The 27,225-nt window shown below is 50.1% G+C and overlaps 1 protein-coding gene across 29 annotated transcripts in view; it reads left to right on the forward strand.

The window, feature by feature from the left end:
• PAQR5 (progestin and adipoQ receptor family member 5) overlaps nt 1-27,225 on the forward strand; it is a 103,242-nt gene extending 76,017 nt beyond the window's left edge. For 27 of the 29 annotated variants that reach the window (XM_028851078.2, XM_077938728.1, XM_015142563.3 and 24 more), the window contains 6 exons: nt 76-203; nt 5,126-5,331; nt 9,035-9,161; nt 16,770-16,866; nt 19,300-19,441; nt 23,672-27,225. In XM_028851078.2, coding sequence (XP_028706911.1) covers nt 76-203; nt 5,126-5,331; nt 9,035-9,161; nt 16,770-16,866; nt 19,300-19,441; nt 23,672-23,913 — 942 coding nt within the window. In that variant the 3' untranslated portion in view covers nt 23,914-27,225. Of the gene's footprint in view, nt 1-75; nt 325-3,162; nt 3,285-5,125; nt 5,332-9,034; nt 9,162-16,769; nt 16,867-19,299; nt 19,442-23,671 lie in introns of those variants that run through there. The other 2 variants (XM_077938733.1, XM_077938734.1) reach the window with 2 other exon arrangements.

The raw sequence follows: 27,225 nt of genomic DNA on the forward strand, positions 1-27,225 counted from the left end.
GGAAGATGTCCCTCCAGAGACCTTCGTGCTGCCCTCTGGTCTCACCTCAGTGTCCTTTTCCTTTTGCCTCTGCAGGTGTTCCATGAGCAAGGCATCCTCTTCGGCTACCGCCATCCACAGAGTTCTGCCACTGCCTGCATCCTCAGCCTTTTCCAAATGACCAATGAGACTCTCAACATTTGGACTCACTTGCTGCCCTTCTGGTACCTTCTGGCCCCCTTGACCGGCCTGTCTCCTTCAGGAGCCCTGGAGACCAGGGAGTCTTAACACAGCTAGTGTTGAGATGGCTGAGATTCTGTGCTGGGGTTTGGGGATCCCCCATGGGTACGCGTGGGTGAAGGGGGTGTGTGACAGAGGGAAGAGACATTGGGTGTGCCGCTGGGATGACCTTTAAGGCATGGACTGGGGTAGGATTTGAGGGGAAATCCCAAAAGTGCCTCAGTCCTTCCCGGCTCCCTGCTCTCATGCCTGATATGATAGCATTTACCTTCACCTCCTTCAGTCTTGGAGACTTTCCAGGTTTTTCAGGAGCCTTGGTTAAAATGTCACTAGTTTGAGGAAGTCAACCTCTCTGAGCCTCACATTTTCCTACCTGCAAAGTAGGAGTGATGGTCCGCACCTCCCCAAGGGTTGCTGTGAGAGTTTCGGGAGAAAACATTGGTAGAAGCATCTGGCACAGAGCTGTGGGTGTTCCGTAATCATTCTGGGAACCATGGCAACTGGGAGGCACTTCATCTGGCAGCCTGTAGGTGGAGCCAGCTAAGAGCAAAGCTCTGGGAAGCCTGTGCGCAGAAATGGGAGTTGCCAGGGAAGCGAAGAGGGGCCTTGCTGAGAAAGGTGGGGGATGAAGGCCAATGTCACACACTGCGCACCTTTGCTTAATGAATGGAGAATGGAGACAGGGTCAAAGCACCAAATCACAGTGGATCTGAGCTGGAAGAACTCAGAGGCCATTCAAGCCACTGTCCCACTCAGACCACCATTGGTCGACATAGACACAGCCGAGAGAAGGGGTGGCTTCCTTATGTCATGCAGGGGCGCTGTGTCACAGGCTGGTCACTGGACTCCCTCTAGTCACGGTGAGAAGAGATTAGGAGTGTGCCATGCGTGCAGATGGGCCCAGGCTCCCCGCACAGGGGCAGCCAGCCCGACTAAAAATCAGAAGACAGACCCAGGGCCAAAATGCAGGGGCAGGCTGTTTGGTTCCAGCAGCCAGCTCAGTGGAGAGAGGAGAGAGCTCAGTCTGGTGTGGACTAGGGTGATCTGTAAAGGGGCGTGGCAACCCTGGGCCTGCGGACTGGGCAGGGGTGGCAGCACAGCCCTGCTCCAGGGGCCATCTGTCATTTTTAAAAGTATATGTGCTTATAAATTATAACCCTTCAGAAGGGAATAGAGTCAGGCTCTGCCACTGGCCCCAGTTCTCCTCCCTGGAGTGGCCAGGGGGACCTGCTTCCTGTGTGTCCTTCTGCAGCTTTTCTGGGGACTCAGGAGCATCTGTGCTGTGAGTGTCCCCAGCATCTGCCTCTTTCCCCGCTGCCCTCCCCTTACTTCCCTCCCTTGGAGATCTCACTCGGTCAGCATCTGCAATCTACATGTCTCCTGGACTTTGGAACATCTGCCTGGTGTTCCATTTTCTGGATGAATCATGGTTGATTTAGCCTGTTTTGAGATTTGAGCTGCTAAAAGGCTACCGGCCTGTCCATCCCTGCTTGTGGGTCTTGTGCTGCATGCTTGGATCCCTGTAGGGTGATTTTTTTGCTATTTTACAGCTGAGCCAAGCTGGTTGAGCCGCACCCCCTCACCCCCAGCACTGCCTATGCACCTCTACACTGTGCCAGGCTCTCAGAGATGATCCTGACTGAGCAACAGAGAGTAGCAGGAAGGACTTGGGAAGGTCTGGATCAAGATGCCCTAGGGAAATGGGACCACCAAAACATTGAAATGACTGAAGGATACGTTTTGAGAAACAGCAAATAGCTTAAGCTTTACTTCTGCTGGGACAAAAATGAAGAGACCACAAGTGTAGCTGGAAGGATTTAGCGACGCTCCTTCAGCTCCTATATATGAAAAACTTTGTAGAGTCTCCTTCCTTGGAGGAGTTAGTGGGAAAGGGAGCCAGCTCTCTAGGCGTGGGTTGTGGAAGTGAGGTGTTCTGCAGGCGGGACCTCATGTGTGGATTGCAGGTCAGGCAGATCTGGTGAAGAATTGTGAAGTGTCTCTGCATAGAGATCTAGGCTCTGCTGAGAGTCAGCTGTGGGACTAGCTGTTCAGAAAAGTGATTGTACTCTTAGTGGAGGAACAGTGTGGAGGAGGAGGGAGAAAATAGTCCTCTTGTCCTCTGGGCTTGCAAGGTTCCACCTGGGGCATTGTTTCTATTTGAGGAGCCTTCCTACAAGAGGGACACAGATAAACTACATGGAGCAAGGACAAACCACAAGGATGGTGGTAACGCCAAATTTAGATCCTGCAAGGAATGGCTGAAGGAACTGGGGTTGTTTAATGTGAAGTTCAAGGAGGTGGGAGGGGGTTAGAAAGACTGCCTTAAAATATTTGATAGGCAGCCGGGCGCAGTGGCTCACGCCTGTAATCCCAGCACTTTGGGAGGCCGAGGTGGGCAGATCACGAGGTCAGGAGATCAAGACCATCCTGGCCAACATGGTGAAACCCCGTCTCTACTAAAAATACAAAAATTAGCCAGACGTGGTGGCGGGCCCCTGTAGTCCCAGCTACTCGAGAGGCTGAGGCAGGAGAATCACATGAACCCAGGAGACAGAGGTTGCAGTGAGCCAAGATCGTGCCACTGCACTCCAGCCTAGAGACAGAGCGAGACTCCATCTCAAAAAAACAAAACAAAACAAAAAAACAAAAAAACACATGCGTGCACACACACACACACACACACACACACACACACACACACACACACACACACACACACACACACGTTTTCTGTGATCCTGGTGGAGGGAACTAGGCCAACCAAATGGAGATAGATACAAGGAGGATAGATTTGAGCCAATGAAGGAGAACTTTCCAGCCCTCAGAGCTGCCTTGGGAGGTAATGAGCCCCCCATCCCTGGAAGCATGCAAGCTGAGGCTGGAGAATCGCTAGGGGATTGGACTAGATATACATAAAGCTTCTCTTCTTACTTCACCTGCCCATTCCCAACATACTGCCTCCCAATTAAAAAAGGACCCCCCCCCACCTCCCTAACACACCGTATTTCCCCAAAGTGAGAACACAAAGGAATTGGTCATCGCGAGGGAATGGAGACAGTAGATAGGTGAGGATCTAAGAGGAGCTTCCATCATGGAGGGTGAGTGGGCCCTCTGTGTTCATGATGGAGGGTGAGTGGATCCTCTGTGTTCATGATGGAGGGTGAGTGGGCCTCCGTGTTCATGGTGGAGGGGGACTGGATCCTCTGTGTTCATGGTGGAGGGTGAGTGGGCCTCCGTGTTCATGGTGGAGGGTGAGTGATCCTCTGTGTTCATGGTGGAGGGGGACTGGATCCTCTGTGTTCATGGTGGAGGGGGACTGGATCCTCTGTGTTCATGGTGGAGGGGGACTGGATCCTCTGTGTTCATGGTGGAGGGGGACTGGATCCTCTGTGTTCATGGTGGAGGGGGACTGGATCCTCTGTGTTCATGGTGGAGGGTGAGTGATCCTCTGTGTTCATGGTGGAGGGGGACTGGATCCTCTGTGTTCATGGTGGAGGGGGACTGGATCCTCTGTGTTCATGGTGGAGGGGGACTGGATCCTCTGTGTTCATGGTGGAGGGGGACTGGATCCTCTGTGTTCATGGTGGAGGGGGACTGGATCCTCTGTGTTCATGGTGGAGGGTGAGTGATCCTCTGTGTTCATGGTGGAGGGGGACTGGATCCTCTGTGTTCATGGTGGAGGGTGAGTGGATCCTCTGTGTTCATGGTGGAGGGGGACTGGATCCTCTGTGTTCATGGTGGAGGGTGAGTGGATCCTCTGTGTTCATGGTGGAGGGGGACTGGATCCTCTGTGTTCATGGTGGAGGGGGACTGGATCCTCTGTGTTCATGGTGGAGGGCGAGTGGATCCTCTGTGTTCATGGTGGAGGGGGACTGGATCCTCTGTGTTCATGGTGGAGGGGGACTGGATCCTCTGTGTTCATGGTGGAGGGGGACTGGATTCTCTGTGTTCATGATGGAGGGTGAGTGGATCCTCTGTGTTCATGGTGGAGGGGGACTGGATCCTCTGTGTTCATGGTGGAGGGGGACTGGATCCTCTGTGTTCATGGTGGAGGGTGAGTGGACCCTCTGTTTATCGTGGAGGGTGCGTGATCCTCTGTGTTCATGGTGGAGGGTGAGTGGGTTCTCTGTGTTCACGGTGGAGGGTGAGTGGATCCTCTGTGTTCATGATGGAGGGCGAGTGGACTCTCTGTGTTCACCACGGTGGGTGAGTGGATCCTCTGTGTTCATGGTGGAGGGCGAGTGGACTCTCTGTGTTCACCACGGTGGGTGAGTGGATCCTCTGTGTTCATGGTGGAGGGCGAGTGGACTCTCTGTGTTCACCACGGTGGGTGAGTGGATCCTCTGTGTTCATGGTGGAGGGTGAGTGATCCTCTTTGTTCATGGTGGAGGGTGAGTGGACCCTCTTTGTTCATGGTGGAGGGTGAGTGGGCCCTCTGTGTTTATCGTGGATGGTGAGTGGGCACTCTGTTTTCATGGTGGAGGGTGAGTGGGCCCTCTGTGTTCATGGTGGAGGATGAGTGGGCCCTCTGTTTTCATGGTGTAGGGTGAGTGGGCCCTCTGTGTTTATCGTGGATGGTGAGTGGACCCTCTGTTTTCATGGTGGATGGTGAGTGGGCCCTCTGTGTTCATGGTAGAGGGCGCATGGGCCCTCTGTGTTTATGATGGAGGGTGAGTGGGCCCTCTGTGTTCATCGTGGAGGGCGAGTGGGCCCTCTGTGTTCATCGTGGAGGGTGAGTGGACCCTCTGTTTATCGTGGAGGGTGAGTGGGCCCTCTGTGCTCATCGTGGAGGGTGAGTGGGCCCTCTGTGTTCATCACGGAGGGTGAGCGGGCCCTCTGTTTATCGTGGAGGGTGAGTGGGCCCTCTGTGTTCATCGTGGAGGTGAATGGGCCCTCTGTGTTCCAGGTTCTTTGCATGGAGGTTTGTGACTGCACTGTATGTGACAGACATCAAGAATGACAACTACTCCTGGCCCATGCTTGTGTACATGTGCACCAGCTGCGTGTACCCGCTTGCGTCCAGCTGTGCACACACCTTCAGCTCTATGTCCAAGAATGCCCGGCACATTTGCTACTTCCTGGACTATGGCGCCGTCAACCTCTTCAGCCTGGGTATGTGAGGCCTTGTTCTTGCTTTCCTTCCCCTGCAAGTGGGCTGTTTGCCCCTTCTCCTGGGAGCTAAGGTCACTGGAAGGCTTCGATGAGTTTGCAGAAGAGTCCAGGGAATGCCAGTGCCCCTGTCCAGGTTCCCAGTGGGTTTTTTATAAGAAACTGTCCATAAGCACACTGCTAAATATTTAGCCACAACAGCCCTGATCTGTGGTGTTTGCCAGTTTCTATGGTGTAAATCTTCCCATCATGGCCAGCTTCAACCTACCAACATGACATCACAGAACACAAGGGTGGGAAGAGATATGCGTAGCACACCATTATAGAAATTCCACCATGCAGATACAGTAGATGTAGTCATTGAGTACTCAGTACTTTTGTTAATAGGATTTATTTAATTGCAAGTTTATGTGATTTAATTTTTAATGATGGCTGTGTTCAGCACTCAGCTCTCTCACAGGCCAGAATGAACTGACTCTAGTACATCAGTGCTGGTCTCTGTCATGCCAGGCAAGAGGAGGAGGGTGAGCTCATGAGCCTCATATGTCCAGAGGCTTAGAGCAATCAGAGAGATGCTCAGAGTGTGCAGGAATAGAGCAGCAGCCTAAGCTGGTGAAAATGGGTACTGACTGTCCCCTCTTCCTTGTCTTTTTCTTTGACTATGATGCGCCCTCCTCCAGCCTTTTCTCCTCTCCTCCCCTTGTGGGCATGCATCTGTCCCTAAGGATATGAGTTCTGGATTCTTCCTCCAGGTCCCATTCTAGGTGAGAAAACCAATTATTGTCTTCCTTGCCCAAAAGGTGGTCCATGAGGAGCCTACCTTCATCCTCTTTCTTCATATACACACACTCATACTCACACACACACTCACATACTGACACACATACAATGCACTCACACATACACATACACACACTCACCACATATACACAATACACTTACATGCACACACTCCACACACACACACACCACATGCCACACATACTTACACATTGACACACACACAATACACTCACATACACACACTCACACCACATACACACAATACACTCACAGGCACACACACAGTCTCAGACACTACGCACACACCACACATACTGACACACACACAATACACTCACATACACACACAACACATACACACAATACACTCACATGCACACACACATACTCTCAGACCCTCCACACACACTCACATCCACATACACACCACACATACTGACATATACACACAATACACTCACATACACACTCACACCACATACACACTCACATGCACATATATGCACACATACTCAGACACTACACACACATCCACACACTCACACTCTCACATACATCACACACACGCACCACACACATGCACATCACACACACCACATACATACACACACACCACACAGACACACATGCTCACACACACACTCACACACATACACACACATTTTCCCGCTTCACTGCCCACTCCTCAGTGCTCTGCTGTCCAGTCCCCAGCATTCACCAGACCTTGCCCCTTTCCGTGTGAGCCAGGCTTACCCTCAGGGTTTGATGGGTTTGCAGAAGAGAGCAGGGAATGTGCGTGCCCCTGTCCAGGGTCCCAGCCTCCTGACTGCCGAGATTGACACAGGGATACTTCAGGCCTCCTCAGTGCCCCTCTCTTTCTCTGGTCCCTGTCACATCTCTCCCTCCCTCCTGGGTCCCCTCCCACCCTCCGGATTCCCTCTTACCCTCCATGTCCCCCTCCCCTGGGCTGGCTCCCCTCCTCTGCTTTCCAGCACACATGGGCGGGGAGGCTCAGAAGTAGTCCTTTGACCTCTCCTCTTGCATGATCTGGCTCCCCGGGGATCTCCTCCAAGCCTAGTGCATCTCTTCCCACCTCCGGAGAAGCCCTGTCTCCAGTGTAGACCTCTTACCTGAGGTCCACACCACCTCAGAGCCATGAGACAAGAACTGTACCTGCTCCTGCCCCTGCCCCTACACCTGCTACCGTTCTGTATGTCCAGCCTGACTATGGTCGCGCCCCTACTCCTTCTCCCCAGTCAGAAGCCTCGCTAATCCTCGGGGTCCCCTTCCTCTCACTCCCCGCCCACGCCCATCCTCTGGCCAATTGGTTATTAAGGCCAGGTGACTTCTCTCCTACCTGCTGTAAGTGGTACTGCCCCTTCGTCTTGACTCAGGCCCTGGCCTCTCACTTGCACAGTTATCACAGCCTTCTCCACCTCCCCCGGCCCCTGGAGGCTTCCACAACACCTTCTACCACAGGTGTTCCCAGGCTCCCAGGGGTTCCTCCCTCAGGCCATCCTGTGTGCTTTCACTAGGTTTTGGTCATCAAAATCCTTCATTGACTCCCTTAGTGCCTGAAAGAGGAAGTTCCCTTTCCTTAGCCTGCACCCAAAGCTGAAAGCCTCCCTGCCCTCAGGCTCCTGTCAGAATCCCAGATGACCTGCCAGGCTTTGTTCCAAGATCAGCTTCTGTGCCTTGTGCTCCACCCATCCTGAGCGCCTGCCCCACACTCCCTCAGGCTCTGATCTTTTGCTTCTGGCTGCGGTTCTGGGCAGGGACAGAGGCTCCCTGGCTCTTGTATGGCCCACAGCTTGCCCCAGGTGGCATCTGCTGAGCAAATGTGTCCCAGTCCAGAAGGGAACCCCCTCCCAGTATGGGGCCAGACGAAGGCCTTGCCTGTCCCTCTGGAGGCAGCTTCCCACTGAAATCTCGCGCGCTGCCTACTGGAGCTGGGAACATGGGACCAGGAGGCTTTGCTGTTCACCCTCTTTGCCTGTGTGGCCAGCTTCGCTAGATCCACCTGTCAATGGGATAAAAGACAGAGATCAACCTGTATGGCCCAAGGCCTTGTTCAGCCCTGAGCTAGGACTCCATGGTTCCTGATGTCTTTGGAATGGCAGGTGTCCTAGGCATGGCCATCAGGCCCTGGGCTGCCTCCCTTGGGGGAGACCTCAGGAGGTGAGGGTGCAGGTCCAGGCCCATCTCCCCAGCTGAAGCACACCTGGCCCCTTTGAAAAGGACAGTGATCTCCCCTGCTCTTCCAAATAAATGCTTCAGCAAACAGGTCTCTAGAAGGTCCTTAAGCAACCCTTCTCTCACAAACTCCAAAACCTAAAACACAATGCAACACCCAGCCTCTCAGCTGGCCTGTCCCCCAGCTGCTGATATGACATCCTCATCTCAGTAAGGGCCCTCCCTCCAACACTGATCTTTCTACCAGGAGCACCCATGTCCCTGGGCAAGTGAGATGTGCACACCCTGAGTGGAGCTCGGCTCACTGGGTCTGTCATCGTGGACCACAGCATGTGGCTAAAAGCGGGGACTGTCACTAACCTGCCTGGGTTTGAGGCCCATCTTTGCTAACTCCCTAGCTGCAGGACCCTGGACGAGTGATTAAATTCCCATCTGTGCAATGAGGATAAGTACAGAGTTATGAAGGAGGATGGTTGAAGTGTTATGTGATGTCACATATGTAAAGCCCTTGAAGCAAAGCTAGGCTCACAGTAAACTCTCAGGATGGGATTTGGGTGGGCAGAGAAGAGAGAGGAGGACATCCTGGAAGGGGGAATGGCCCCAGCAAGGGCACAGAGCCAGGACTATGGGAATGATGGAGGCCAAGTCAGATGCTGGGGACGGTCTTTGCAAGGGGCCTATATGGTGGCAAGGCCTGGCTCCTCTCCCAAGGCTGGTGTTTCTTCCCCAGGCTCAGCCATTGCCTATTCTGCATACACGTTCCCAGACACGCTGGTGTGCACCACCTTCCACAACTACTACGTGGCCATGGCTGTACTGAACACCGTCCTCAGCACAGGCCTCTCCTGCTACTCCAGGTACTGGGTCGCTCTGACCTCAGATGGGAGGGGAGGGAGGGTCTTTCGTGCAGCTCCCTGCACTCTTTGAGGGAGCTGGGGAAGAAGTGGGCTCAGTGGAAAAGATGCTTGGGAACCTAGGACTCTGTTTCAGGTGGACTTCCTATTGCTGGCAAAACCAGCTTCCTGGGCATGCAAGCTCCAGGCCTCCATGCTCAGAGAGCCTCATACTTGCTGCTAATACTCTGCTGCTTTTTTTTTTTTTTGAGACAGAGTCTTACTCTGTCACCCAGGCTGAAATGTGATGACACAATCTCGGCCCACTGCAACCTCCGCCTCCTGAGTTCAAGTGATTCTCCTGCCTCAGCCTCCCATGTAGCTGAGATTACAGGCACCCGCCACCATGCCCAGCTAATTTTTGTATTTTTAGTAGAGACAGGGTTTCCCCATGTTGGTCAGGCTGGTCTGGAACTCCTGACCTCAGGTGGTCCACCCACCTTGGCCCTCCAAAGTGTTGGGATTACAGGCGTGAGCCACCATGCCTGACCTGTTTTTTTTGTTTGTTTTTTTTTTTGAGACAGGGTCTCTGTCTGTGGCCCAGGCTGGAATGCAGTGGTGGGATCTCAGCTCACTGCAGCCTCGCCTTCCTGGGATCGTCTGCTGCATTCTTAATAATTTGTAATAATTTTTGAACAAGGAGGTCCTGCCCTTTGATTTGGTACCAGGCTTTACAAATGATGCAGCTGTTTCAATTGCTGGACAAGTTGCTTTTCCACCTCAAACTTCAGTTTGCTCATCTATAAAATGAGGCTGTTACAAATACCCCTAAGGCAAATGGAAGAATTACAGGTAAAGTACCCAGGACACTTAGCACAAGCCTGGCACAGAGGAGGTGCCCCACAAATGTGCGGTCACTAATGGTGACTGGGTGTGCCTGCCTCTGGGCATATGTGATGGATGATGGTGTTATTCAAACGCCCTATGCATCCCTCATCACTGTGAGTCAGGCCCAACTCACTGGCTCTAATTCCCACTGTTTTTTTTTTTTTTCTTTCTTTCTTTCAAGAAAACTCACTGGGGTGTGAGTGTAGAGAATGTTGTTATGTTGTTATGGGGATAACTACACCTGTTTATTCAGCTCTTTGTAGAAGAGAACTGCCCGAAGTTCCTTTTCCCTAAAATACTCAGGGAATCTCCCAAATGGTTGTGTTGGGGTGACAGCCCTGGCTGAATAGTGCCAAGGCCAGTACTTTTGGGCCGGAGGCCTTTGGTGCTGGTCGGGAAAGGTAGGCTGGCAGGTACATCTGAGTTCTCTGTCCTCCGCAACGGCAACTCCAGCGAGCCAGTGGGATCTCCCGGCCTCCACTCGCCCCCCTCTCCCCAGGAAAAAACAGGGAGGTGAAATATGCCCCATCTGGTAACTTTTCCAGAATGATTTTGTCTCCAACTTCCTTTGGGTGACCCTTGGGATGTGTGGGGCTGGCAAGTTTCACAAGGGAGAGCAGGCAAGTTTCACAAACAGGACAAACCAGTTTTTTTGTTTTTGTTTTTTATTTTTAAATGGAAGGATAGATTCTGAAACAGCATCGGGAATACCTGTTCCAACTCGCTTTCCATTCGCCTGTGCTGAGGCGGGTTGGAAATATGGAGCTGCCTTCCATGGGAGTGAAAGTCTCTTTCTAGGAGTCCCTGCCATGGATGAAGGGAGGTGTAGCACACATAGAAAAGTAATAACGCTGCGGAAACAAGTCCAGCAGAGATGAAGCAAGCCCCGGAGGCCTGGGTGCATAGACTTGTGGACCGGCCATGGTCCAGGAACCTGGACACTATTGGACCTGGTCCTTGGACCAGTCACTACTCCTGTCTGTTGGCTCTCCTAGGGCTGTGTGACTCTGATGTTTGAAATTTAGGATTAGACAGGGAGAGCACCATAGGTTGAGAGGGCAAAGGAGGAAGAGAAGGCGTCGTGAGTGTGGAAGAAGGTCTCCAGGGTGAGGCTGGGCGTAGTGGCTCACACCTGTAATCCCAGCATTTTGGGAGCCCCAGGTGGGTGGATCACCTGAAGTCAGGTTTCAAGACCAGTCTGGCCAACATGGTGAAAACCTGTCTCTACTAAAAATACAAAGGTTAGCTGGGTGTGGTCATGGGCGCCTGTAATTCTAGCTACTCAAGAGGCTGAGGCGGGAGAATCGCTTGAACCCAGGAGGCAGAAGTTGCAGTAAGCTGAGATCATGCCACTGCACTCCAGCCTGGGCAATGGAGCAAAGAAAAAAAAGAAATTGTCTCCAGAATGGATGATCCAAGATGGTGGATCATCCCCCAGGAGCTCATAATTCAGATTCTTAGAACACTTGCTGGTTTTAATTTTTGTTTTGTTTTGTTTTTAAGGAGAGACAGGGTTTCGCCATGCTGGCCAGGCTGGTCTCGAGCTCCTGACCTCAGGTGATGCACTCTCCTCGGCCTCCCAAAGTGCTAGGATACAGGTGTGAGCCACCCTGCTCAGCCTAGATTGCTTTCTTCTAGCCAGGAGTCTTCCCTGATGGTTCAGATATAACAGATGGGGTCTTTTGGATGTGGCATGCCTGGTGTCTTTGGAGGAACTTACCCGACAGGGCAGCTTTGCCAGACATCTCCTGGGTGCCTGAGTTTGGGGGCTTCTCCCTTTGCCAATGAAGTGGATTATTTATTAATAGCATCTGTGGCTATTCCATCCATCCACGCATCTACACGCCCACCCACCCATCCAACATTCCTTAAATACCTGCCATACTCCAGGTACCACGTTAGGAGCTGGGGGTGCCAGAAGGATGCCCTTGCCTTCAGAGAGCACCCAGTGCTGTAGGGGAGAGACTGCAGATGCCCCTAGAGGCCCATGAGGCCATCATTTCCTTCAGAGTGTAGCGGGAGGGAGTGTAAACAAATAATGATAAGGCAGAATGACACCTGCTGAGATACACAGGGTTCTGAGAAGTGGCATTAGGACTGGATATTGAAGGAGGTCGAACACTTTAGCTGAAAAGGAGGACAGAGCAACCAGCCAGGACAAGGATGAAGACTACAGAGAGGGTGGGCCAGGGTCGGGAAGCAGCAAGGATCATCAGAGTTGCCAGAGTCTGCAGGAGTGGATAGAGGAGAGCAGCTGCAGAGGGACTTGGATGGTGGGCTGGGGGCTTGTGGGTCCTATGAGGACTGGTCCTTTGCTCATGAAGGATGAGAGTCTCCTAGGGGGAAAAAAAATCCTATGCACTCAGCTTCTGTGCCCTGAGGGGTTTCCAGGCATGTTAACAGCCACAGAAGTGGGAGCTGAGGGGAGAGGGAGGTGGTGGGCTATGTTGGAAGCAAAAAGGAGGAAGGGGGCACGTGCCACACTTTTGCACCCAAAGGTAGAGTGGGCATTCCAGCTGTGGCCCTTCCAGTGCCCTTTGTACCTCGTCCTCGCTCCACATTCCCCTGTCTGTGGTTTTGCTGCTCTTACAAGCTGTCCTCCACTCTGTTCACTCCCTATCTCTGCCTTTAGTGTCTGGAGAGTGAGAAAGCTGACTCGTGCAGAAGTGATGCTGGCCCTGAGTAACTTCAGGAGAAGTGGGTAGAGAGGAGGGTCTGGGCATCTGGAGGCCTGAATTTCAACCCTGCTCCCCCAGACTTGCTGTGTGGCCTCAGGGCAGTCACTGTCCCCTCTGGGCCTCAGGGTCTGCATCTTCAGTGAGGGCATCTGAAACAACATCCTCTGGGTCCTCTCTGGTTTGGGCATCCTGCAATGCCAATGCCTTAGTGTCTTCTCCAAGCTTCCTCTCCCAGCTGTCTTCCTCCCCCAGGCTCCACCCCTGCCTCTCCCTCCTGCTCTATCCAGCTGTAGTTGGGCAGAGCAGGAGAGAACCACCTTCCCCTCCCAGGAGCACAGGGGGAGACCAGGAACCTCAGTATTAGCTTGATAGTTATCTGATGCTTGCCTGAAAATCAGGGTTGAAATGGCATTCGTTCCATTATAAGGCAGACCATTAAGGCCAATCTCAACATAGCTTTGTCATACCCTGAGTGGTTTTTGGTTCTTACTATCATGGACTTTGGTTCAACTGAATATGTTCCAGAAAACTGCCTTCTCATTCTGTAGCATTTGAGAGGGGAAATGAGAGAATGCATGCCTTCTTCGTGGTTCTTGGAGCAAGGCGGGGGTGGCCGAGGCCCTGGCCTGCTCATGCCTGCACAGGAAAGGGCTGCCACTCCCTTCACGAATGTCAGTTACACAGCGAGTGCTGTATATCACAAATCATTGTCCATCTCCATCCAATGCGTCCAACTATTGATTGCTTTTTTTTTTTTTTTTCCGAAGAGCTGCTGAGTGAAAAACCTGCTGGTCAGAGCTGTGAGGGCGAGAGATTAATTTTCACTCATGAGCTCTGCTGTAAGGACAGCTTGGCAGTTGCTGAGGCAGCTCAGAGGAGTAGAGCTGACCTGGAAGGGGTTTGAGGTCAGCGAAGGAGGTAGAAGGCTCAGCAGACATGGTTCTCAGAGGATTGGCCAGGTACGGACATGGGGAAATGTCCACATTCCTGCAGTTCTCCAAGATAAGACAACTCCTACACAAGAAAACAACCATAACCACCGCCCTTATGTACACACACACGTGCACTCGTGCGTGCGTCTCTGCAATAAAATGATTTTTCCGAAGGCCCGCTATTTTCAAGCCCTAGTTTCCGGAATTCCAGTTGCCAGTGCTTTCAGCTGTGTTGTCAGGGTTTAGAACAGACTGTGTTGAATCAACCCTCTCTTAACGAAGGCTTCTCCCGCAACTCCGTGTGCCTTGCCAACCTCGTTCTGAGCAGAGACCTGACTTCCTGTATAGCAGCCCCTTAGCCCTCTGCTGCGGGACTGCCCTAAGCCCGAGCAGGCTGGGCTGTGGGGCCGCGCGTGGGGCGCCTCTGAGGATGCTGTGGCTGCGGCTCTGCTCTGGCTGTGGCGACATCGCGTGGCCTGATGCGGAACTGCAACTTGGCAGCGGGCGGCCCTTCTCCCAAGCTACTGGCCCTTCTGCCTTTTTCTCTCTGTTGCTGTCTCTCTTCTATTCTGCTTTTTCTCCTCTTTTCCCTCTAGACTCGGCTTTGCAGCTGGAGAGGCTGGTCCGTTTGCCCCTGGGGAAACACTTTGTCAGGCCGAGCGAAATGTTGTCTCAAGTCACAGAAAATCCATGCTTTGGGGGATGGCCTTCGCCAGCCAGAGCCAGATTTCTTCGAGTGTAAGTGGCCACAGGGGCCCTTTAAGAGCCAGCCTCTCAACCCAGAGAGGGCAGGCCGTGGCAGGGCACAGGGCAGGAGGGGGCGGCCTGCCGCGGCCGGGCAGGGTCTGCTGGAGGACTAAGAAGGCCGGTGAGGCAGGTACCTGGCTCTCGGGATGGCAGGAGTGTATGCCCTCTGCTCCAGGGGCAGAGTGGGCAGGGAAGGGTGAAGGCTGGGCGGAGTCTGAGGCTACCCAGCCTACTGCTTGAGGCAGAGGGGGTGACACTTGGGAACCAGAAAGCCCAGGGTTTATATCCTAGCTCTGCTTCTTATTGACTCATCTGACTTCAGGCAAATCACCCAGAACCTGTTTGTTCCCTCCTGTTCCTATTTTCTGGACCAACATCGATACAAGGTGGGGCGGGGGAGAGAATGGAGCTCCACGATGCATGTTTTTTAAAAGCTGCTATTTAGTCTGTGTGACTGTACCATGCACAGTTCTAAACACCTCACGAGCATCGTTTCATCGAATCCATACAACAAGGCTGTGACGAGGCACAGTCATTGTCCCTGTGTCACCCGTGAGGATCAGGAGGTACACAAAGGTTAGTGACCAGCCGAGGTCATGTGGTTGTGAAGGGCAGAGTCAGGATTTGAACCCAGTGTGTCCCGATCAAGCTCTCCACATGAAATCACAGTGCTGCTGCCTCACCTCTCCTAGAGTTTGGTTCTTTTTTGGGGGGACGATGCATCCTAGTCCCTTCTCATTGAGCTTCTCACCTGGTACGTGCCAGGTGCCATGTATGACTTACAGGCAGGGTCAGCAAAGAAGAAACACCAAAGTGGGCTGGAGTGAAGTTGGAGTTTGTCTTGGGAGGCCGTGGGGCTTCTTGGGGCACACAGTGGTGTCCTTTTCCCCTGAAACAGGAATCTCTGGGTGGGCCGTTTGTGCTCGGATGCCCTGAGGACTGAGTGGAGCACACTAGCCTGGACAATGTCCACATCCTTAGACCTGATTCTGTGCTGGGTCCCCGGGATCCAGGCCTGACCAGACCTGGCGCCTGCCTGAGGAGCGTTCCCTAACTGCCCGATGTGGAAGTCCCTGCATACTCCATGCTGAGGGATACAGACAGCAGCCAGGTTTATGGTCAGGTAGCTTTACTGGCTCATACGAGATGTGAACAGCCTGGCCACGGGAAATGCGTCTGGGCTCAGAGGAAACAGCAGATGGCATTTGAAGGAGAAAGAACAGGCTTGTGGACTGGGCCCGAGGTTCTTGGGAGCAGAGTGGGAGCCACAGCAGGACCCAGACCCCATCGCTCCAGTGTGATGAGGGGCAGAACTGTCAGCAAAGGCTGAAAGGGCCCAAATGCACGCATTGCCTTTACAGACTGCATCAGAACAGCCATCCCAAGAGCCTCAGCATGTGGCTCTGCATCCCCTGTGCTGGGTTCCTTACCCTGCAGCCCTGTGGGCCCTGAGGGAGGACACAGCCCTCCACAGTACACCTCAGCATTGATGTGGGGACTGTACCTGTCCCTACTACCTGGCCTTGGTGGCCCAGCCAGGGCCCATGAGCACTTCCTTACCCAGGCCTCAGTTCAGGGCTGTGGTTTTGTGCAGAGATCCTCCTTGCCCATCCCCATGTCCTCCCAGTGTGCAGCCTGCCCTCTGTGCGGCCCAGTTCCCCATACCCTGAGCTGCTGCCCCAGGCTGGGCCCAAGTCAGCTGAGGTCCTGTCATGTTCTGTCTGGGGGGACCTGCCTCTCAACAATCAACATCACTTGTTTTAATGTTGCTGTCAGCTGTCTTGGATTGGAGGTTGGGTGAGGGTGGCAACGAAGGAGAGAAGGAAAGACTTCATGTTTATTTAGTTTTCCCAAGCCAAGTATCCCTGTGTGTGGTATAAATATTCCAGAAAGCTCTCCAAGGATCAAATGCCTACTTCAACCCAGGCCTCCTGCGTGATAATACCTGGGCTCCAACTAGATGGGTGCATCTCAGCCTTTGCAGAGTGTGCCCCCCAAAAGTCTGTGGCAGTGGATCCCCTGAAGCTCCCTACTCATTCCCTGTCCCGGTAGCAACTAGAGTTTTAAAAGGCTCTTTGGCAGTTATGTAACGTGGCCCTCAAAGGGTTTCTGCCCAGCGCCTCCTTTCTGGCTTAGTCTGGACACCACTGCTTCCCATGGTCTGGAGGTGGTGTCTCTGGAGATCTTTTTGCATCTGAAGTTTTGTCACTTCCATTGGGGTGGGAGGAATGGATGAGGCTGGTGGAGAAGCTGCTGGCCACAGGAGCTTGTACAAAAATGCTTGTCCTCTGTCGATGACCAGGCCCTCGGTGTGCGTGCATGTGCATGTGCAATTTACTGAGACTCTTTTCATTCCATTTCCTCCCCACTTTCCTTCCCTCATTTAGGTTTCTTGAAATCCAGAAGCCCAGACTCTGTAAGGTGATTCGTGTGCTCGCCTTTGCTTATCCGTACATGTGGGACTCCCTGCCCATCTTCTACAGGGTAAGGACTGGCTGTATCTCCTCTCTGCCTGTTGGCAACACCAGGAAGTCAGTTGTTTTACTGAGCTTCTGGGGGTCACAGCACTGCAATGGGAACTGTAGAACAAAACAGGAGTCAAGACCTAGGTGAAGGGGGCCAGCGCCTCCACACCTGTGGGTATTTCTCGTCAGGTGGGACGAGAGATTGAGAAAAGAAATAAGAAAAATTTTTCTTAGTACAGATCAAAATGGAATTTCTTATGTCTTCCTTTTTCTACATAGACACAGTAACAGTCTGATCTATCTTTCTTTCGCCTGCACCCAGGTGCTGCCTTGGTGGCACTTGAGGAGTGGTTAGGAGATGGCATAAGCACAGAGGCCCTGACTGACAATATGACTGTGGGCTCAGGAATGTCATAGAGCCAGGCAGAGCAGGCAGCCTGGGGCTGAGTGGAGTGAGCAGGAGAGTGAGCTCTGCAGGCAGGTCTCCAATACTTGCTGTCAGTCCCTGGGCCAGTTCTCTATGCCTCAATATCCCTCATCTGTAAGCTGGGCTTGATAACACCTCATGGGCTGTGGGGAGGATTACACGGAGAACATGTAAAGTGCTGACTGTTAGCAAGAGTTTGGGAATGCATTGTTCCATCATCAAGCAGTATACTGTTAATATTGAATGAAAAGGCATGAACGAGGGTCTTAAACAAGCAATGGGAATGAGATGGAGAGCATAAAGGAAGAGGTTATAGTAGGGACAGCAAGTAGGACAAGAAGGGGAAAGTCCATGCACTTTCAAACCATATGGGCTTGAGTTCAAATTCTAGTCCCACTGCTCACTGGCTGTGTGACCTCAGGCAGGGCACACAACTCTCTGAGCCTCAAATTAGTTTCCTCATCTGTACATGAGGGTACCAGCCCTCCTTTGTAGGGGGTAATGAGGATTAATCAAAACAATGGATCTGATAGGCTCTGCAGTGCTTATCCAGTACCTGGTGAGTGAAGTTTCCTCCCAGAGGTGGTGTCCTGTGGGCTTGAAGAATAAAGCCCAGATGGCAGGGCTGAGGGACAAGGGGAGGGGCTGAGCTCCACCCAGCAGCTGGGGCATTGAGCACGTTCTCTGTGCTCTGCCTCTGTGGGTCTGGAGGAGCACCAAAGATGGGGCTGTAGCCCATTCCCCTCACTCCTTCCTCGAGGGCGCAGACCACACACAGGAAACCAAGAGCAGACAGAGCAATTCTGTCCCATGTGCCTCCAAATCAGGCAGTGTGAGTCCTGTGTTGTGACAAGTGTTGCGTGCTTCTGGCACGTGGCTGAGTCAGAGGAGGGCAGAGGGAAGGGGAGGTCCAGTTCTAAGTGCCGATGTTGATGCTGGAATCAGCCTGCCTGGATTCAGATCCTGACTTCACTTCTCACTAAGTGATATGCAAGTCACTCTCTGGCCCACTCTCCTCATCTGCAAAATGGGGAAAATGGAGTCTGCCTTATGATAATTGTGGCTCAGGTGAAATGATGCACGTAAGAGGCCTGGCTTGCTGCCCTCGGTAAGTGGCGGCTGCTATGACTGTTTATAACAATAATACAAAAACTACACTTAGCTCTGAAACAGTATAGTGGCCATGATTGATACTTTTGGATGACTCAGAAGGCCTTCCAGGGATTTCTAGGCCTTAAAGCCTTAATTAGGAGCACCAGTTCAGTGGATGTGCTGATAAAAAGTGAGTTCCAGCGTGAATCCCCTATACAGTTGACCCTCAAACATGGGTTTGAACTTATACATGGGTTTTCTTCCACCTCCGCCACTCAGGAGACAGCAAGACCAACCCCTTTTCTTCTTCCTCCTCCTCAGGATTTTCTCAATAACACTTGCTTTTCTCTAGCTTACTTTACTGTAAGAATACAGTATATAATACATATACAAAATATGTGTTAATTGGCAGTTTGTTACAGGTAAGGTTTCCAGTCAACAGGAGGCTATTAGTAATTAAGTTTGGGGGAGTCAAAGTTGTACATGGACTTTTGACTGCAGGAGGTCAGTGCCCCTAGCCTGTATGTTAAGAGTCAATTGTACTTACATTTTACCCCCAGAAAGAGTACCAATTATCTAGTAGGATTTTTGTCTTTCTTTTCCTTTCCCATTCCTTCCTTCTTTCCTTTTTCTCCCCGCTTCAGTAAGTAAATAACCCAAAAGACTCTCATGAGCATTTGGGGGACTGAAATATAATAGTCTCGAGTCTCAATCGACCACACTCAGGATAGGAGTTCCGCTCACATGGTGCCTGAGTTTCCTCTCCCAGGCCACAACCTGAGGAGGTGAGGGACTTGGCCTCTGGAGTTTGTGTGTGTGCTGACGTGTGTGGGTGTCAGAGCCCCCAAAGTCCCAGCTGCAGGTGCTGAGAAGGAAGAGGGCCTGCCTCAGGCCTGTCCTCTCAAGACCTGATGTTTCTTTAAACACCTGCAGCTATTCCTGTTCCCAGGGGAGAGTGCACAAAATGAAGCCACCTCCTACCACCAGAAGCACATGATCATGACCCTCCTGGCCTCTTTCTTGTACTCTGCACACCTGCCGGAGCGCCTAGCCCCAGGACGCTTTGACTACATCGGTGAGTGGGCAACAGCCCTGCTGCTCTGCTCATTGCCCACCTGGCTGGGCAGGGTCCTGTCCCTGACTCTAGCGCATGGAGCTGCAAAGGGCAGGGAGGGGCAGGGAGAGCGGCCAAGGTGAGCACCACTGCAAGTTGACAGAGGCCAGGGTGTCCGCAGCAGGTGCACTGTTAGGTAGTATGGGCAGGATGAAGGGCAGGTAGGCCCAGGAGCCTAAAGCATTCTGATGGGGTATGGAGCCAGTGTGTCCTATTGTTATCCAGAACATGGATCTCATTATTAAATGAACATTGGGGCTGGGTGTGGTGGCTCACGCATGTAATCCCAGCACTTTGGGAGGCCAAGGTGGGCAGATTACTTGAGCCTGTGCTCAAGACAATCCTGAGCGACACAGCGAAACCCTGTTTCTACAAAAAACACAAAAATTAGCCGGGTGTGGTGGCGTGCGCCTGTGGTCCCAGCTACTCAGGAGGCGTTGGCTTGAGCCTGGAAGGTTGAGGCTGCAGTGAGCCATGATGGTGCACTGCACTCTAGTCTGGGTGAGAGAGATCCTATCTGAAGAAAAAAAAAAAAGTACATTGGGGGCAGCCGAGGACAGGAAGAGGAAAGACAGGATGAAGATGGCTCTGAGGGTACCAGATAACAGGGGGCTGTGCAGGAAAGGGAAAAGGGGAAAGCATCCTTCTTTGTCTTGAGCATGGTGGGCAGGAGGGGGCCAGGAGTTCATGGTAGAACAGTGGTTTCTCAAGGGGTGGTCATCAGCCAGCAGCATCAGCATCATCTGAGAACATGCAGATTCTCAGGCCCCACCACGGACCTCCTGAACCAGAAACTCCAAGAGTGAAACCCAATACTCACACAGAGGCCGAGTCATCCTCCAGATGAACCTGAGCTCACTGAAGCTCCAGAGGATGTGGTGGAGAGAAGGTGTCGGAGTCACGGGGGTTTCCACCTGCTGGCAGAGTTCTTTCCCCGCTCTGTCTAGGGAAGGAGGGACGGGGCCCTGCAGAATGTGCCTCCTCTGCTCTGGCTCTGGGACTGGCTAGGAGGAGGCATCCTTGCATCACTTCTGGTGAGGATGACAAGACTTTGGGGTGAGAGTTCCTTAGATGAGTACCTGGGAATCAAAGGACCAGTCATTGTCCCCACCAGGGTGGGAAGCTTGCTTCTCTCCAAGCCCATTTTGTTCCTGATTTTCCATCTCCTCCCACTAAGAGATGTGGCCAGATGCAGTTTGTTTGATCTGATTAAAGTTTTTATCTCTTTTCCCACTTTTGTTGTGTCAGAAGGGGTTGTAACTAGCAAAATGCTTAGAGAACAGATTTCCAAAAAGGAGGAAAAGGAGAGGCCAGGGAATCGGAGTGACCAGCATCCTGACCGCCATGTCCACCTCCCCAGCCCCCTTGATGAAGTAGAGGTGTCTGTGTAGCAAGTTTTGGGGTTGCAGGAAAAATAGCCCTGGGCCTTCTTTTGCTACCACTCAGGTTTCTTAATAACATTTTATTTATTCAACTCTGTCCCATCTTCTTGGGCCTAGGGATACAGAACTGAAAAACACCCCTCTGGGGGACATTTCCTAGACAATAGTTCATGACAGATCATTAACAAGATTTGGGACATTCTCAGTCCTTAACTAACAGAGTCTGCTGGAGGTGGGAATCCCTCTCTGGCCATGAGCCCCAGGTTTCCTGGGAAGTGCTGGCCTGGCATGGTTTGGCCCAGAGGAAGCTCCTCCCTATTCCTGTTAGGCAGGATTGTTGAAATCACTCTTCCTGCTGCAGCCACATTTCAGATACATCCAATGCTGATGGCTCTTTCTGTCTTTTATCTCATGCCCCAGTGGAGACAGGTTTGAGCCTCAGCTGGAGAAGGTGGCTAGTTACCACTCTGCTTTGCCCTGTGTCCTGAGAGCACAGCTCTCTGCTGGAGATGAAATCACTTTGCTGCATCACATACACATTTGGAAATCATACACAGCCCATTAGTATAGCTTGAGTAAGGCAGGCATGGCAGCTCCAGGCACACCTTCTTCCTGGAGACAGATACTGGGGGCCTCACAGCTCCCTGCTGTAGGAAACTTGTCAGACATCCACTTGAGAATCCTCAACCCTTCTACATTCTTATTCCTAACTCTGCTCCTGCTCAATAGTAGAGGTGGCCAGGCTGGATCAAGTCCTAGGACACATTTATTGCGTATTTCTTCTGAGATAGGTCCTGAGGGTGCAACACTAAATTTTCAATTTTTCTAGAGATAGGATCTCACTGTGTTGCCCAAGCTGGTCTCAAAACTCCTGGGTTCAAGCAATCTTCCTGCCTTGGCCTCCCAAAGTTTTGGGATTATAGGTGTGAGCCACCATGCCCAGCCTTTTTATTTTATTTTTTTTAAACCAAAAGAGAATCCTTATTTAACTTTTATGTTGTATTAGTTTGCTAGGGCTGCCATAACAAAGTATCACAGACTGTTGTGGCCTAAACAACTGAAATTTATTTTCTCACAATTCTGGAGGCTGGAAATCTGAGATCAAAGTGTTGGCAGAGTTGGTTTCTCCAGAGGCCTCCTCTTTGGCTTGTTGATGGCCGTTCTTTCCATCTGTCTTTACATGATCTTTTTCTCTGTATACATGCATGTCTGTATCCTAACCTCCTTTTTTTTTTTTTTTTTTGAGAGGGAGGTCTCTGTCTGTCACCCAGGCTAGCGTGCAGTGGTGCAATCTCGGCTCCCTGCAAGCTCTGCCTCCCGGGTTCATACCATTCTCCTGCCTCAGCCTCCTGAGTAGCTGGGATTACAGGTGCCCGCCACCACGCCCGGCTAATTTTTGTATTTTTAGTAGAGATGGGGTTTCATTATGTTAGCCAGAATGGTCTTGATCTCCTGACCTCGTGATCTGCCCGCCTCAGCCTCCCAGAGTGCTGGGATTACAGGCATGAGCCACCGTGCCTGGCCTAACCTCCTTTTCTTATAAGGACACCAGTCACAGTGGATTAGGCCCATCATAGAGACTTCATTTTTACCTAATTATTTCTCTAAAGATCCTATCTGCAAATATGGTCTCATTCTGGGGGTTAAGACTTCAGCACATGTATTTTTCAGGGACATCATTCAGCCCATGACACATGTGATCTCCTCCTTACTCCTGGGGTCTGAGGGTTGTCCCCCAAAGCTGCCCCTGACCCTAGGCATTGGACTTGTTTCCTCGCCAACCACCAACCACCCAGCATGTCCCTGTCCCTGTCACTCCCACTACCCTCTACTCTGCTCCCAGGCTCTGTGATGAGCACCATGTAAGATGGGTCCAGCATGGCATTGGCGAGGAAGAATCCTAGTCATATCTGTGACTAACTGGCAGTAGGGAGAGGTCCACTTGGTTAGTGGCCAACAGAAAATTCAGCCAGCTTCTCCCTGAGCATTGAATGAAACTCTGAGCTGATCAGTGCTGGCTCTCCAGAGATGACCTTTGGTGCCTAATTTTTTCATCTGAAAAATGAGACTGGTGGATAGTTGTTTTAAAAAAGAATTTGGATTTGGTTTTCTCTGATGGACCTTTTATTTTTCCCATATTGCTTCTTAAAAATAAATTTATTAAGGTGTATATCACATATTCAATAATTCCCCAATGTCAAGTATACAATTTAATGATATTTTCAGTAAATTCACCATACATCAGTTTTAGAACATTTTCATCCCCTCCATCAGACCCATGCACTGTTAATCCCTATTCTCACCCCCTGTTGAAGCAGCCACTAATCTACTCTCTGTCTTTATGGATTTGCATATTCTGGAGATTTCATATAATATGTGGTCTCCTGTCTGGTTTCTTTCACTTAGCATCATTTTTAGCATACATGCCATAGCATGTATCAGTATTCATTCCTTTTCTTTTTTTTTTTTTTTTGAGACGGAGTCTCGCTCTGTCGCCCAGGCTGGAGTGCAGTGGCCGGATCGCAGCTCACTGCAAGCTCCGCCTCCCGGGTTCACGCCATTCTCCTGCCTCAGCCTCCCGAGTAGCTGGGACTACAGGCGCCCGCCACCTCGCCCGGCTAGTTTTTTGTATTTTTTTAGTAGAGACGGGGTTTCACTGGGTTAGCCAGGATGGTCTCGATCTCCTGACCTCGTGATCCGCCCGTCTCGGCCTCCCAAAGTGCTGAGATTACAGGCTTGAGCCACCGCGCCCAGCCAGTACTCATTCCTTTTCATTGCTGATCTTGACGGCCTTTTGTGTTTGCCATAGGTCACAGTCACCAGCTGTTTCACGTGTGTGTGATCCTGGCCACGCATATGCAGATGGAAGCCATACTTCTAGACAAGACTCTGAGGAAGGAATGGCTCCTAGCCACCTCCAAGCCCTTCTCTTTCTCTCAGATAGCCGGAGCCATACTTCTGTGCATCATCTTCAGCCTCAGCAACATAATTTATTTCTCAGCTGCTCTGTATCGGATTCCCAAGCCAGAATTACACAAAAAAGAAACATGACTCAGACCATAAGCTTTTCATGCCAAATGTCAACATAAAGCTGCAACACCAAGCTGGAGGCGGTTACAACTTACCATGGCCTAAAATATTCATAATGGTTGGTGTCTTTTGAATGAATTCATGCCAAAAAGGTATTCAGCTGGCGAAATTTCTCCAAATGTACACTGGTTCTGTGTGTGTGATTTTAAAAGGAGAACATGGTTCAAGCAAGTCCTTGTTAAGGCAAACTACTGATATTTCATTAATTTTAAATTTACTTAAAATGGGGTTTTTTATTCTATTTAAACAATTGGATTAAGCATATTACCCTGGAGCTTTGTAATATTTTTAAAAAAATGAATCTTGCTTCATTTGATGAATTTCATGTCACAAAGCTTCTCTCAAGAGCTCTTGTAGTGGCCTGTTGACTTCTTCGGGAGAATGAGTCAAGGTCAGTCACTGGGAGGACCTGTGAAAGGAAGTTGGTCACTGAGCGCCTTGGGGACTGGGAAAACATTCCAGAATGAAGAGAGCTGTTTGGGGAGAGACCTTCTTCCCTTCTCCACCTAGTGAAGGGAGAACAAAAGGGGAGTCCTCTCTTCCCACAAATCCATTCTGCCTTCAAAGTGCAAGTTCTCATGTCACTATGGATTTGGAATTCGTCAGTTTTTTTCTTAAAAATCCACAGCAGGGTGTCATGTGTTCTGTTATGCTGTTTTCTGGTTGCCAGTTTGATCTGCAAAGTATTATTCGGTGCAGGTAAAATGTGTTAAACTCTAAGAATTGGCTGAGTTAATCCCAATTGGTTGTGCTCATCTGCCACCTTTTAAACCAAAGGAAATTACTATATTTGGGGATGTCATACATTTGATATTGCTTCAAGATTTCAAATATGCTGCAAAATTCAGTATCCATATGCATAAGATGTTAATGGCCTTGCCAGTGGGATGGTCACATATAATGTTCTCAAGCTTTACTGTGAATCAGAAACATCTAGTAAGCTTGTGACAAATGCAGACTCCTGGGGAAAACCAGGGGGTTCTGCTTCACTAGGTTAAATGTAGGTTTTGTAGAGGAGATCTGCACTGGAGCAAGTCTCCCAGATGGTTCTAATACAGGAGGGCCAGAGGACAAACTTGAAGAACTGCTGGTGTTACACATTCCAGAAGGCATTGGACCTATCACCTTCGCTTCACCTGATCTCAAGTTTTAGCAACTCACCAACTAAGGCGTACCCCCCCATTTTATGTTCCAGAGTTTTCTGCTCTGAATAGTTCTAAAACACTGAGCATTTTCTCATTTGTTGTATTACTGATTAAAGTTCAGTATTTCATGGTGTTTTCAGGGAACACAGAAATGCGGATGCAAAACACTTTTGACAGAGGCCCATCAAACCCTGATCTGCACTTGTTAATGACTTAGGGGGCCTTCCTCACAATGCAAGATCCTCTTTGCTGACTCAGGAATACCCCACATCTTAGACTACTGCCTCTACCATTAACTAGCCCAGACATTTGAATGCCCTTGTAAATAGCTCACTGTCTAATCCTCTAAGGACAAGTAACAATTTATATTGGATGAGAGTGGTCAAGAAATATGATTTCATTAGTTTTATTATCTGTTTACTTCCTCTGGGGAAGGCAGATGATAAAACTGTATGGGCTGGTAAATTTTTGGTACATTAATTGCAAGCTGCATGACAAAATTTGTTTTTTTGGCAACAATCTGACATTATTAGTGGAATTCCATACCAACAGGGCTGTGGGCTTCCATTTCATCTTACTGTAACTTCAATTTTATGGCAACAAAAGGTACAAAGTTTAAATACCCCTTTCTAGTAATGCCAAAGACATACATTGTTTTAAATTCTCTACTTTATAGATAACAAAATAATGTTTAGCTCAGTAAGAAATGAAGTAATGAGTGATCAATTTGAAGGATTTTTAGATTATTTAATCTTTGCTTATGTTGCTTTTTCACATGATTAATGATGAAAATGAAATGTTAAATCAACAAAATAACATCCAGTGTTTCATAACATTTTTAGTAAGTTTGGTAAACTTTAGTCCCATTATATACTTTTGGGGACAGTGTTATAAATCAGAATTTTACAACAGTTTGCAGCACACTGATTTGAAAGTTTCCACTGCAAAATGAGAAAGGGTTCAAATATATTAATTATTATTAAGTATTAAGTGATAGGCATTAGATGTCTAATGTGAGTATAATTTCATCCAAGCCATTTCAGAAAGTCTAAAAGGTTGGCAGGGGTCAGCTGAAGACCTCACTGGAATGGGTCTCAATTTTTAAAAAGTATCTCACTACACTTAAGAGATGTGACACATTCCCATTGGTAACAATTGCTCACCATGGCATTGTCTCAAAAAAGGCTATGGTGGTGAGGGTGGCACATTCCTAATGGAATGTACCTCTCCTCGCTCCCCTTGCTTAAGAAGCGCTACTCTAAAATTTACCAGACCTTATAACTGTGATAAAACTTGAATATGTAGGAATAAGGCCATTCAGTTAACTTTACCTCCCTTTACCCATTGAAGGGGTTCCATTGCTTAGTTTTTAGAAAATAATTCTCATCTTTTTTCTAAAGAAATGAATTTTTGGCTGGTCTGAAGGTAGTGAGTTAGCTCAATTGATTGGTCACAGTCAGTTATAGGTCAACCTCCTTGTTCTACTCTTCCCCTCTTCTCACTACTGCACTTCACTAGTCTTAAAATAAAGAACAAACGAATGAATTAATTAATCTGTAGCTGGATGCAGCGGCTCATGCCTGTAATCCCAGCACTTTGGGAGGCTGAAGTTGGAGGACTGCTAGAGCCTAGGGGTTTGGGACCAGCCTGGACAATAGAGCCAGACACTGTCTCTATTAAAAAATTTTAAAACTAGCTGGTTGTGGTGGTGCATACTTGTGGTCCCAGCTACTGTGGAGGGTGATGTCGGAGGATTGCTTGAACCCAGGAGTTGGATGCTGCAGTGATCTATGATTGCACCATTGCACTCCAGACTGGGCAACAGGGTGAGACCCTGCCTCAAAAAAACAAAAAAAGAATTTGCAATTGTTGGTAGGATGTTGTGGGAAATTTAGAGGCCTTCTGAGTATAAAGTGGTTTAAATATTTGGTCTGCTGAAGTCTTTCTGGAAGTGTTGTACAACACTTCAGAACATATTATTTGAATGTCAGCCTCTGATTTTCTAGTCAACAATCCATTAAGGCAAAGACCTGTTTTCAAACTCAGATGTTCTCCAACTTACACTAATGTCTGGTTTCTTGAACTATGTGAGAGAAAAAAATAAACAGAATTTATTTATTATCATAAA

Source organism: Macaca mulatta, chromosome 7 (genome assembly GCF_049350105.2).
Source record: "Macaca mulatta isolate MMU2019108-1 chromosome 7, T2T-MMU8v2.0, whole genome shotgun sequence".
NCBI classification, from domain to species: Eukaryota; Metazoa; Chordata; class Mammalia; order Primates; family Cercopithecidae; genus Macaca; species Macaca mulatta.